Source organism: Electrophorus electricus, chromosome 8, assembly GCF_041902795.1.
Source record: "Electrophorus electricus isolate QZ-2024a chromosome 8, ASM4190279v1, whole genome shotgun sequence".
Classification (NCBI taxonomy): Eukaryota; Metazoa; Chordata; class Actinopteri; order Gymnotiformes; family Gymnotidae; genus Electrophorus; species Electrophorus electricus.
In genome coordinates this window covers 11073169-11086483 of record NC_137504.1, presented here as the reverse complement: position 1 = coordinate 11086483, position 13315 = coordinate 11073169, and the positions used below count along the sequence as shown (strand labels likewise).

The 13315-nt window shown below is 41.0% G+C and overlaps 1 protein-coding gene across 1 annotated transcript; it reads right to left on the bottom strand.

Annotated features, from left to right (window-relative positions):
* Positions 1–9669: 9669 nt before the first annotated feature.
* Positions 9670–11690, bottom strand: adra2db (adrenergic, alpha-2D-, receptor b). Its single transcript, XM_027000143.3, has one exon. The coding sequence runs from the start codon at positions 11261–11263 to the stop codon at positions 10016–10018; it is 1248 nt and encodes a 415-aa protein (XP_026855944.1). The 5' UTR covers positions 11264–11690; the 3' UTR covers positions 9670–10015.
* Between the last annotated feature and the right edge of the window lie 1625 nt (positions 11691–13315).

The window sequence follows — 13315 nt, the reverse complement described above, 5'->3', positions numbered from 1 at the left end:
AGGCCTAACATGCCTGCTGGAGCTAATTGAAGAGATGTGAAGACAGTCATTAGCTGTGGTGGTAGTAACGCGCTACATTTACTCCATTACGTTTACTTAAGTACTTTTTTTTAACAGATTGTACTTTTAAGAGTTGTTTTAAAAGTGTACTTTATACACTTACTCGAGTATATTTGCGAAGTCATAAATGTACTTTTACTCTGTTATATTCTTCATTGTTACATTTTAAAATGATTTTACATTTTGTACAACCTGTCAAGTGTAAAATGGTTAGTGAAATCACTAAAGATGATAATACATGCTTTGTTTTGGGTTTTTTTGTCTCTAATGTTCTGGTCAGTGGAACGATCTCCCTGCATTCTGGTCAGTAGACAGGATCCTGGGACGGAGGCTCTGCTCCAAGTTTGGCCTTCCCAGGTTTGCCAACTGTTCCTCTGGCTCCGTCCTAGCATCGCCCACTGGTCACCATACGTGCACCTTGTGATGGTGTGTCAACATGATCCAGAACCTGTTCATATACACAGTTATTAGTGATGTGTCGTTAGCAAAAGAATCGAAAGAAGGGAACACGTCATCCCTATTCTTAAACCCAGAGATAACTTTAAGGTGTTATTACTGGTATGTAAAGCAGTTAGTGCTGTAGGATTTGTGTCTGTCTGATATGCTGCAGCATAATGAGCCAAGTAGAACTCCCAGATCATTAGGAACTAGTCAGTTTGTCCTGCCCAAGGTAAAGACTAAGCACAGAGAGGCCGAGTTTAGCTATTATGCTGTTTCTAAATGGAACCAGTTGTTCAAGAATATTAGAAGAGACATTAGACATTAGATATGTTTAAATTGAAACTAAAAACTTTCTTGTCCAAGCTTTCAGCTCCGTTTATACACTGTTCCCTTATCTCCTGTAGCACTGCACTTTTACATTTAAATTTTACATTGCACTTTTATTTCTTTTCATTCTTAATTTCTGTCTTTATTTTAATATTTTATCTCAACCCTTTACATGGTTGATTTGAACTCTTGAATTTCAATTTTTAGTAACTAGTTTATATAGATGTCTAACATTAAAATATGTTCAATTTAAATCAATTGGTCATGGTAGGGAGATCAGCCATCCAGCAGGAGGTTCACGCCCACTCCTGCGCATACCCACTCGCAGCAGCTGCCTCGGTCTCGGTCACCAGCCTATTAATTCTTCTCACCTGTTCCTTATTTTCCGTGTCCTTATTTAAGCCCAAAGTCTCCTTGCGTCGGCGCTGCACGTTGTCGGACTACCGAGCTATCTACTGCTTTTCCTCACGGTGCATCTACTGCTTTTCCTCACGGTGCATCTACTGCTTTTCCTCACGGTGCATCTACTGCTTTTCCTCACGGTGCATCTACTGCTTTTCCTCACGGTGGAGAATAAAAACTCCTTTACTTCACCTTCGCCTCATGCTCCCTCTGTGCCACCAGCGTCACACGATCACTTTACATTTTATTTGATTTAAATCGTAGTTTTATTTATCTATGTAACAACTCTTAATGTGAACCACTTTTGCTAGCCACTGTGTCGGAAAAGTGCTGTCTAAATAACCTTGCCTTGAGGGACTAGAGAGTCCACCTTGGGACTGAAGGGTTGATGGTTCAAGCCCCTGGACTTGCAGGAAAATTGGGGGATGGTGGGAATGAGGGAAACAGCATTTTCTCTTCCCCAATATTCACGGCTGAAGCCCCCGTGAAGAAGGCACCCAACCCACAACTGCTCGCCAGGTACTGTGCTGCTTAGGTAGCTGCCCACTGCTCCGGGTATGTGTGCTCACAGCCTCTGGTGTGTGTGTGTGTGTGTGTGTGTGTGTGTGCGTGCACTCACTACCATGGTTGGGTAAAATGCTGAGATTCAATTTCCCCAGGGGGATTAATAAAGTACCTCTTTTTCATCTTCCTGCCTATGGCACAGGTGCAGCAGACATGATAACCTAAATGCAGGAGGTAGGAGTAGCTGATGTATTCTACAGGAGTGCGTGCTCTAAAATGAATAAGAAACAATGAAATTCACTGTGCCCTTACCCCTTTACGTTGTGACACATTAAATAGCTATTTACAGTATGAATATTCCAGATAATGTCCTGGTGCCACGAGGGCAATTAGCAGCAATAGTTATATTAATAACTGTAGTACTACATAAAATAATATGCAGGTCATAATACCGTTAACCTTAAAAATGTTATATTAAAAAAAGCCTTTCAATGCTAGTGAACAAAGAGGTCTTTGGAAACCAAAAGGTCAGCTTTTATTACTAAACTGTATGAAAAAGAAGAAACTTATGCAGGATTGTAGAACAAATTTAAGCTGTGGCCCTTTAAGCACATACATGCATTGAAATGTAAAATGCCTGCACATTCTTTGAAATTCATTTTAAAAAGAGTGCAGGAGTTATCTGGCTGACATTTAATGTGTCACTGTTTTGATTAAGCATGAGCTTGCGGTGCTTATCCTCTTGTGGTAAAATCCTAAACCTGATTTTGAGGGTTCATAGTTGTGAACACAGATGCTTAGAAGTATTCTCTCTCTCTCTCTCTCTCTCTCTCTCTCTCCTTCTACCTCCTCTCTCCCTCTCTTTCTCTCTCTCCCACCTCTCTCTCCCTGTCTCTTTGTTGGAGTCAGTAATCTCATAACAAAGAACCCCTGAGAATGTCCACATGGGCTCTGAGTGTAAATAAGATAAACCCAAAGTCTAGCAAGAGACACGTCATGTCACCCAGCCTTTATTTCCTGTCCTTTCTTTTATTACTTTATTGAGCAAGACAATAGTGCTTGGAAATGTAGCCATTTTCACCAAAAATTAAATCCATAAGTACTGTGAAATTATATCTCCCAATGTCTAAATGTCATGTTTAGTTTTTCCCCATTTATAAAACCACTTATTCAACTTATTCAACAACGTAAGACTGCAATACATTCATGCACAAACTTTTTTTTTTCTTTTTTCCAGTGGCATGAGAGCTTGCAGTACAGAATGCAACATTGTAGTACAAACTGGTCAAGTTTACACACACACACACATACACACAAACACACACACACACACACACACATACACACACACACACACACACACACACCATTCTCAACAGACATGCCCTCATGATTTAACAATTAATATTTGGATCTGCTGCACTCAGAACAGAGGTTCAAGCTTTCTACTAAGTGGAAGCAGAGAGACATTGATTGTCTGTGTTATTTACTGTACTGTTCATTGACTGTCCATTATAAGTGGAAAAAGATGCCCATTGTTCGGGTTTTACAGCAAAAAAAAAAAGTGCTACTAGAATACAGTAGTTATTTCACTACCCGTACTCTCTGATGATTTGCCAGTTCTGACTCTGAAAACTTTCGAGTCTGGTTTATTCATGAGGCTTCTGCAGGCGCTCAAAGGAGAACAGGACATGGAAGTAGGGAGCAAGCAGCAGTCTCGCTCCTTCAAACCAGGGCTGGATATCCACTCTGGAACTGCACCATCCAGTCAGCAACATTCCTCCGAGATACAGACACTTCCGTTTCAGGGCAGTGTACACACTCACATACATTCAAGTCTGAGGGAATGCAGAATGATGAAGACAACAGTAAAGCTCTCAAGTAACTACTGCATGCTGTACTATGTATGTCTTATCATTACCAACTGATTGGGAAACATATTGCATGAATAAATAGTCTGATGAGGTAGACTGTGTTTTAACTTGGTTGCAGGACAACAAAGAAGATTCAGCAGTTATTTGACAGTGGTTAGGTTGGTGTACTGCCCAAGAGCTGCTGCGCTGATTACATAACGTCTGACGCCTTGCCCAGAAAGCACTGATTAGAGATGTGACTATGACAGAAGATTAAATATGTGAATTAACATGAACTCTTTGAATAATGATGTAGCACCTTCCTCAGAGAAGGGTCAGGGTGCTATAGCCCCGCCCCCATAATGAAAGTCATACACATAATTGGTGAATCCCTGCAGCCATACTAATGATTAGTTCTGATTAGTTCCACTGTCAGAGAGAATTACATTCTATAGTAACCACAAATATGTAAAGCAGCATGTATGAATATATAGATGGTTTTATTTTAATGTGTATACGAAATGCGTTAATTTATTCGGTTTAAATTGTTTCCTTCATTCTAGAGGGTTAAAAGGACAGGTACAATGTTAGTGACATCACGCTTCCTCACAGGCTAAAAGAAGTGCTTTAACATGAAATGGTACATTTTTGACATAGCAGCACAAAAGGCAGATTCAAGTTTAGCCAAGCACTTTTCAATATTGAGCAGCAGGGGCTTAAACAGTAAGGTAATGGTCGATAAACAGGTGATGCATTGCCTTGAAGATGGGATTAGATGCTCAAATGGTGTTCACGTGCTGAACTTGAATGCGCATCTCGCATTGTGGTGTCTGCTGAGTACAGCAGCATGTGTTAAGCCATGATCCAGGTTTCAGGAAACAGTGTTACTGCCGCCTTTTAAAGCACCCTGTTCAGCACTTCTGGTCGTGATAGTGTCGAGAGTGTTACGAGTATTACTGGCAAGGCCAATGTTATTAGGTTACCACCTGTTGGCCCACAGCGTTTTAGCTACATTCTAGGCTTTGAGATCGTTATGAGTATTACTAGGAAGATTTTGAGATCTTAGATCTTGCCCTAGTCGGGTTAGATCTTGCCCTAGTCGTTTGTTTCTTCTTTTGACTGCTTTTCCGTTGGCACTCACTTATTCATTCACTGCCTGGTGTGGACTGGTAAGAACATACAGGTATGTTAGCAGGTCTAGATAAGGGCTGGCTACCCACTGTACTTTGAATACAGTAGACTTGGACAGTTAGATAGGGTCGTCAGTTTGTTTTATTTCTTTTCTTAATTTGGCACCATCCATAGTCCATTTTTACCTTCCCCATACATTATGTGCTGTTCTTACCAAACAGCTAAAAGAATGATCCATGCCCTATGTCCTGGTCTCTGCACACATACCATGTTGCATCTTCCCTTCACCTCAGGGGAGGATGTAACAACTGCATACAGCACAAAGACACACACACACACACACACACACACACACACACACACACACACACACACACACACACACACACACACACACACACAGTCAAAAACTAAGGAGATAGTTTGCTTTGTAAAAATAAGAGTATGTAAATGATTCCTGACTGAGTCACAGAGTTTGTTATATATCCATTTTAACATTAGAAACCATGTACCATCTAAATGGCTTTTTAATATCTGATCAGTGTTCCTCAGAGTGCGAATATCTATTGACATTACTGATATTGTTATGAAATACTAATATTATTATTAAATAGTATTAGTTTTTTCCCCATTTCTCCTCAATTTTCCAGTGTCCCACCAATCCTAGAAGGGTAAAAGCTAGCATTTTTTTTCTCCCAAGAACTAGACAACTACTACATCTGTTTGAATCTCAGCCATACAGCACCGCAGAACAGCTCCGTGCTGGTTGAGGAAGACATTATGCCTGCTAGTGACCTAGCAGACAGGGAACAAGGAATCTGGGCACCTGTCACAGCCAGTGATAGCAAAGGCTATTGAGTCCAATTTAGTCAGATCTGAATTTTAGAAACTGTGCCATCATTGCCTGAATTATACTGGAGTAGCCAGTAATAACAGAAATTCTGTTATTTTTCTGTTATTATTAGTTTGTTATATGAAGGCAGAAGCTAATGCCTGATCCCTGCTTGGCCTGCAGCCACTAATATTTTTTTATCATCCTCGTTATTGTTACCAAGATACAATAATGTCACATAAAAGCCACACCCTTTTTTGGAGAAAGTGGGTAGAGAGCCCTTTAGTGTTGGGCAGGACCATTTATTTGATGATTCTCACAGAATGTCAGTGACAGAATGTAAAAAAATTCAGGAACAGGATGAGCAACCTTGAAATAGTGTCACTTGGTGCTTTTATGAGTGTAACCTATGAACACTTTACATCAATTAAGGAATAAAACCAAAGGCACTGAAATTCAGGAGATTATATCCATGTCTGCTTACTGGGGAATTTCAGTATGAATTTGTACCAAAAGTGGAGAAAAAAACCCCCACTGTTTCTCTCAAACATTTCTGAATACTGTTCTATATGACATTCTGATCAATAACATTTATCAATATACCATAAAATGCTGACTGTTTGCAGGTACCCTGTTTACAGTGCTGGTAAAAGGATTGTAGAAGCTTTGTGTCAGTCTCTGTTCTGTTTGAACATGAAAATCCTTTTTACCTCATTTTTTTTTTTGTCTTTGTCTTCTGGAGAAGCACAAACATGACAGTGATAGAAAAAAAAAATCCAGGTTTCATTTGAGGAGAAAAGGCCATAATGAATTAAAAATGTTCAACTCCCACAGCTACTGAAAATACTTTGCTATGCTAAATTCTGACATTATATATATATATATTTTACTTGCTGCAACTGTTTTTTGTCTTAGAACATTGGTGGTTGGGTGATAGTTGATGGACATTTGGATGCCTTTTAACACTTATGGCTCATAGATCCTCTGCATATAATAACTACCTGTGGCATTTAGGTTAAAAAACACACACCAGGTGTTCAATTGCAGACACAGGATCAATATATCTCTGGCTTCAACGATGATTCAACGATGTGAATGAGTGAATGAGAGATGTGAATGAGACGATGTGAATGAGAGAGCCCATGGAATGGCCAGTGATAAAAGTGCACCACTTCTGAACTGGGAAAACTGAAAACACGGCAGAGAAGTGTTCAGTTATCCTTCTGATGACAGAGTCTCACGCGGCTCCCTCTCCTCACCTGCGAGCTTTCTCTTCCTCCTTCCACATTCAGATGGTCCAAGCATGTGGGTTTGCTTTATCTTTCATTGATTTAAATTAAGTCATGGTCAATTCTGCTGGTTAAATACCACAATGTTTGGTCAGCATGACTCTGGTAACACTGTGTTCTTTCATACTGGATCATCACAAGATGTCACCAGCTACAGCAGCAATTGCTACTTAAAAGCAGACTTTAAAGGAATTTGAATGGCTATTGTGTGCTATTATTTATTGAACGCCTGGAAAATGAGGGACTTTGGACCCTAATGCCAAGCCTTTCTCAGAGGTGTTTTCACCCTGCAAAACCAAGATCAGCATCAATAGAAGCAAAGTAATGCATTGCATATAAAGCATCAGCTCAGATTTGAAAGTGCTTTATATCAATTGATAAAAGGGTTCATTTCCCAACCAATTTACACAACTGCCACGATCTTAGATGTAACAGCATTGCCTAGCCATCAAGGCATTTACGGAAGCCTTGTCCATTATCATATACTACCGCATCATAGTTCAGATCCCCCTCATTCACTGTCTGTGGTGCACCAGGCAATCCAACCCATCATCAGATTAGTCTGTATTGCTGCAGCAGCACACCCTGACCTCCCATGCTCCAACTACCTTTCACCTCTCCCTGGAAAAGCGCAGGGTGTGCACTCTCATGCGATCCCTTCCCCACTTTGGCCAGCATGCATCACGCTCTCTGCGCGAGCTGCTGCCTCCAACCATTCCAACTCTCTCTCTCCTCCTGGGCTTTATAGGGGCCCGGGCTGGAGCGGCCCAAGTCGCCGACAACCGCACCGTTCCCTGCCTTGGAACCATTTACGGGGGAGTGTGACAGAAAGGAGCGTTCAAAGCCAGACTCGGCGGAGACGCGCCCTTTGTTTTCAGGGAAGGCTTTGATCGGCATGCACGGGTCCCAGGGATGCAGCGCCACTTTCGCGCTTCTTATCTCGCAGGCTAAAAGCAAGATCTGCTGGCAGTGGAGCGAAGTCTGCGATTTTACAGGGCCGTTTCTCAAAAACGTTTCTGCTATAGAAGGGGGGACTTTGGCAGAGGATGTACACCTCAAATGCGGCACATGTGGTGCACGTGGGCTGAGACTTCTCATAGTCTCTTTCTCTTTGAAGTGAGCCCGAGCCGGGCGGAGGTGACACTGCCAGTCTGAAAAGCCGATTTCAGAGACAGAGATTTCACAGAGGACGGTGTGATTGTGTTTGCTATTACTTTGTGTCATGCCTGTCACTCCTTACAGGGGCAGATGTATTCATTAAAAAATATGACATATGACAGGAATTTCATATAACAGATTAATTAATTTCATGAGCAACATTTTTCTACCAGTGTAAAAAAGATGATATGAACCAAAAATGAATGTTCACCACAGAAATTAATTTATTCTTCAGATCAGAAATTACAAGAATAAAATGAGATAATTCATTTAATACACTTTCTCCCCAGGGGCTAACTGTACAGATGAAATGGGCTGGTCCCTGGTACCTACAATGCTCGCTTCTTGCTAAACATACTTTTAATTTGGTCCCTAGTTTTTAACAGGATTTGTATTACATCTGTCATGGTAAGGCTTTGTAAAATTTGTGAAAAGAAGTTTTTATGGTGAGACTGAAGCAATGACATTTCATATAAGGTGACTCATATAAGGTTACTGTTAAGGGGAGGGTGAATGTTGGTGTACTGTTCACAGCTTATATGCAACATATACAACTTGACACTGTCATGTACGTTTGAGTCAAAGTAGGATTTACATATAAAATCAAACCATATCACATAGAAAATTACATTTAAACCTCACATATGCCACTAGTATAGGCTTAATGGTAGGGTCCTTAATTATTTCGGTTTTGCACAACAGCAATAAATATTAACACCTAATGCATTGCTTCAAAAAGTCAAAAAGTCAAAAGTCAGCTTAGACCTTCATGTGCATGGTCAACACGATGGTAAACGTTTGTGTTTGGAAATGTATCGATATACATGACAGCTGAATACTATTGATGATTAATGACATTGTGACATTTCACCTTTTCCCACAAATGTGTCATGCAAGCCTAGGAGTCTAGGAGGTTATGATTTCCTGTCAGCATTATACAACAAAGAAGTGATCAAGACACACACACACACAAAAAGTAGACTTATTTCAATGATTTATAAAAGTGCATGTGCATGTGTGTGCGTGTGTGCATGTGTGCGCATGCGTGCGTGCATGCGTGCATGCGTTTGTGTGTACTTGTGCTTTTAATGAGCAATAGCCAACTAGCCAACATAACCCAGCTCAACAAAATTAATTGAAAATGTTCCTTTGCCTGTTCCTCCTGAGGCTTGCTGCCATTTTGATTCAAATCCCATTGTTTTTCTCTTGCACTGCTGTGCATAATCCATTAAAGCCTTGGTGATTTGTAGCCACGGATTTTTTTTAACCTAAACAATTAAAAGATGATATATTTTCACCAATACTCAAACTTTACATGTTTAGATGCTTGTTTTCCACCCTCAATTAAATTTAGTCTATAGGTTGTTAAATAAACAAGGTATTGAGTCATTATTGTTTACTGACAATACTGTTGACTGCATAAATGTAGAATTTAAGTGTGTATATAAATGCTGTTGTTTTTGTTTGTGTCACTGATTGTTCCTTCTTTTGGGAAAACAAAAACAAAAACAACTTTATATATATATATATATATATATATATATATATATATATATATATATATATATATATATATATATATATAAAGTTTTATATATATATATATATATATATATATATATATATATATATATATATATATATATATATATATAAAGTTTTTAAAGCCATATCAATTTAAACATATGATAGCTTGAATAATTTCTAATTTCCTAAAGGTATTCAGCTGATCAGAGGAGCCACCAGTTTCTCCTTCAATTTTCAATTCAAGTGTCCCTTAACGATGCAGTACTGTGTTGTATATTGATGAAAACGCATCTAAAAGCAATACATTTCTTTCCAGAGGGAACATTTTGGGCTCTAACTGCGAATGTAATATTTACACATGAGCACACATGAGCACGCGCAATGCACAATCTTTCTTTCACTTTCCTTCTTTTAACAAAAAGGGGAAGACCATGTAAACAGAATACACCTGTGTGCGTCCAGAACAAACTACGCTTTAACATGAGCTACATTCAGATGCTTGACGGATTGTGACACATTATCTTTTTGAACGCTTTCCGAAAGTCTCTGTTAAAAATTGTGTAAATAATAGGGTTAACTGAGCTATTGCAGTAGCCAATCCAAAAAAAGAGATTGAAAAGAGTATCTGGTATCGTGCAACTTTCCCTGCATATGGCATGGAGACTGTATGTGAAGAAAAAGGGAAACCAGCACAGCACAAAGACTCCCATAACCACGGCCAACACGAAGGTGAAACGTTTCTCGCGCATCTGCGCAAGTTTGATTTTTGACAAAGAGAGCTGCCTGGCTCTCCGCTCCTGAAACATTTCCGAGGTACGGTTGGATGCCCACGACAGACCACCGTTTGGCTCTGGACTTGCGCTCGCACCCTCCACTTTCCTGACCTTGGTAAAGCGGGGGTTCTTCTGGTTGTTATTCGAGACGCAGCTCTCCTCCAAGTCTATGTCATCCAGCTCGCCTTTGCGCTGGTCTGCAGAGCTGTGGCTACTCGGACTGGTCATCTCAGACTTGCCCTTACGCACGAAGCATGTCTCCGACTGCGAGGGCTGTCGCTCCATGCTGTTTTTAGCTACGAACACAGTCGCTGCGCGCTGCTTGGCCACTCTATAAATTTTACAGTAAACCAAAATCATGATCAAACCGGGTGCGAAAAATGAAACCATACACGACGAGAGAATGTACCAGGTCTCGTTGTTGAGCAAGCACTCTAGCTCGTCGTGTTTGGTCATGAGAAGCGGTGGGAAAGATATAATGGCAGATATGACCCAGACAACGGCGATCATGCACTTTATTCTCTGCGGCGTCCTCTTTAAGTTGTAACTCACTGCTTTGGTTACGGACCAGTATCTGTCCAGACTTATGGCGCATAGGTGCACTATCGATGAGGTACAGAACAGAACGTCCAACGCGAGGTAAAATGCGCACCAGGTGCTTCCAAAGTACCAGTAGCCCATCACCTCGTTGGCGAGCGAGAATGGAATGACCAAAGTGGCGACCAAAATGTCCGCGGACGCCAAAGAAACTAAGAAGAGGTTCTGGGGCGCACGGAGCGCACGACTGGTGAACACCGCCACCACAACTAACACGTTCCCGACAATTGTCACCAAAATGATAACGCTGACCAGAAGAATGATCAGCACAGCTGCGCACTGGGAATGTGGTGGGGGTCTCGGTGCGCTCGTGTCATTAGTATCCACGGAGGAGTTTTGCGCTGGAGAACTCGGGTCCGCTAATTCCATCCTGGATACATTTGTTTGAAGTCACCCATTTCTTTGGGGACTATCATCAAAGCTGCCGTGCTCAAACAGAACATTCCACGTTTGCATTATTTAACCAAAGTTCGTTTAGTCATATGTGTTATTCCAAGTAACCACTTCGGGGATGTAAGAAAATATTTTGACCAATGATGTCCGTCGAATTTTTGGAATATTTTCCATCTTCTGCGTCGTAGTTTGCACACTTGACAGGGCAGTATATCCAGAAATGCTCAGTCATTTTAACCGAGGACTGTTTATAAGTAACTAGTGCTAGTACCCGGGAAAGCACGCCATTCTTCCAGCTTTGACAGTATCCGAGCGAATAAACGCCGGCTGGCGAGAATGGGTGCTACTTTTCCTGGTCGATTGCGCAGGGCTTCCCGTTTCATTTAACGAATGTGGGAGTGTGGAAGCTGGTATGTCATCTTAAGTTATGCGCTTTGTGTGTGCGTGTGTGTGTGGGGGGGGGGGGGGGGGGGGAGCGAGAGAGAGGAGAGAGAGAGTAAAGTGAGGAGGGGTGTGGTTCTTATTTGTACACTTTAAATCATTTTCAAAGTATACAACAAAAAGAATTTTTTCCTTCAAAAGAAAACTGCAAATCTGCGACACCAATTTCTAATTGGTGGGCTAATGCTTCAGATATGCCATGATATGCAGGGCAACGAGCTGAACTGCTGAGTTAGGAAAACAGAACGTTTTCGCATAAATTATGCTGTTGCTAATATTTCACAGACGTGTTGACCTTTGCTTATATAATAATTCCTTTCCGAGGACGTTTAACCAATAACTCATTCCAAATGGCACTTTCAGCTGGAAAAAGTCACACTTACCTGACGCGGACGCACTCAGTGCCCGGTGCCCTATTCTGGTCCCCATGGAAACAGATTCCCAGTGGTCTAGTTGCTAAACGGGCCCAAACCAATACAGGTAGGTAAACTTGACTAATGGATGTGTACTGTATATTACAATTAACGTATCGCTACTGTTATGCGTCGTGTGTTGATTAAGCCCTATTGCATTTGAGTAGTAGCATACTAAAATTGTCCAGGGCAAAATGTTAGGGAGATGGTTAAAGGCAGAGCTAATGCATCTGTGTTAACCTGCATCCCCGGAGGCCAACAGTAGTGCAGCTTTTAGTGAAGCGTTGCCCTTACACACTGGGATCATTAGCTAATTATTAAAAACTTTTTAGGCAACCTGATTACCCGATTAGGTAACAGAGAGTAAAATAATGAGCCCTGTAATGCTGTGACCTTCCAGGAATGTAGACCGATGCCCCTAATTTAATGACCCCAGTCAATTCTGGTGTAAAAATTCTACCTTACTGTAATCCAAAAGTATTTAGTAATGAATAGTAATGTAATGGGGACGGAACAGTACATTTGAATTGACTAGTACTTCCTATTCTATACAATAGCATATAATAAGGCTATTATTATGCTATTATTATTAAAAATGACTTTTAAAAAATTTAAAAACCTCTTTTTGGTCATGGCTTGTGACAGGATCATCATGTACGTGGTGTTACTGTCCACTCTGCTCTATGCATACTTATTACAATCTTTAAGATCACCTTCTGAAGGAATTAATATCAATTTAAATCACTCTTGAGTTATACATACATATTATGTAACAAACAAAATGTCTTTATTATTTCTAACGCAAATGAAAATCTATACAATTGAGCTTATGTAACTCTGGCTTTGAGGGTTTCTGTATTTTGAATGCCTGCTCAAAGAGCAAACGATTTCAAATCTGCTCGTATCGGCGCTCATGCATGTGTTTGTGTGCTCAGGGGCCTGACAGGGAGGTGGAAGCTGGTATTGGTGGGGGGCGGAAGGGGCAGATGGGGGTGAGACGAGGTCAGGGCATTAGCCTACACTGCTGCATTCAGCAGATCATGTGGTTAGCCTCCATCATTAACACTGAGGTGTCTGGCCACGCACGTGCTCGCTCTCTGCATGGTTGGCTACAGGTACTCAGACTTGGCCTCCCTGGACTCTCTGGGTCAAAATCACTGGCTCAGGAGCACTA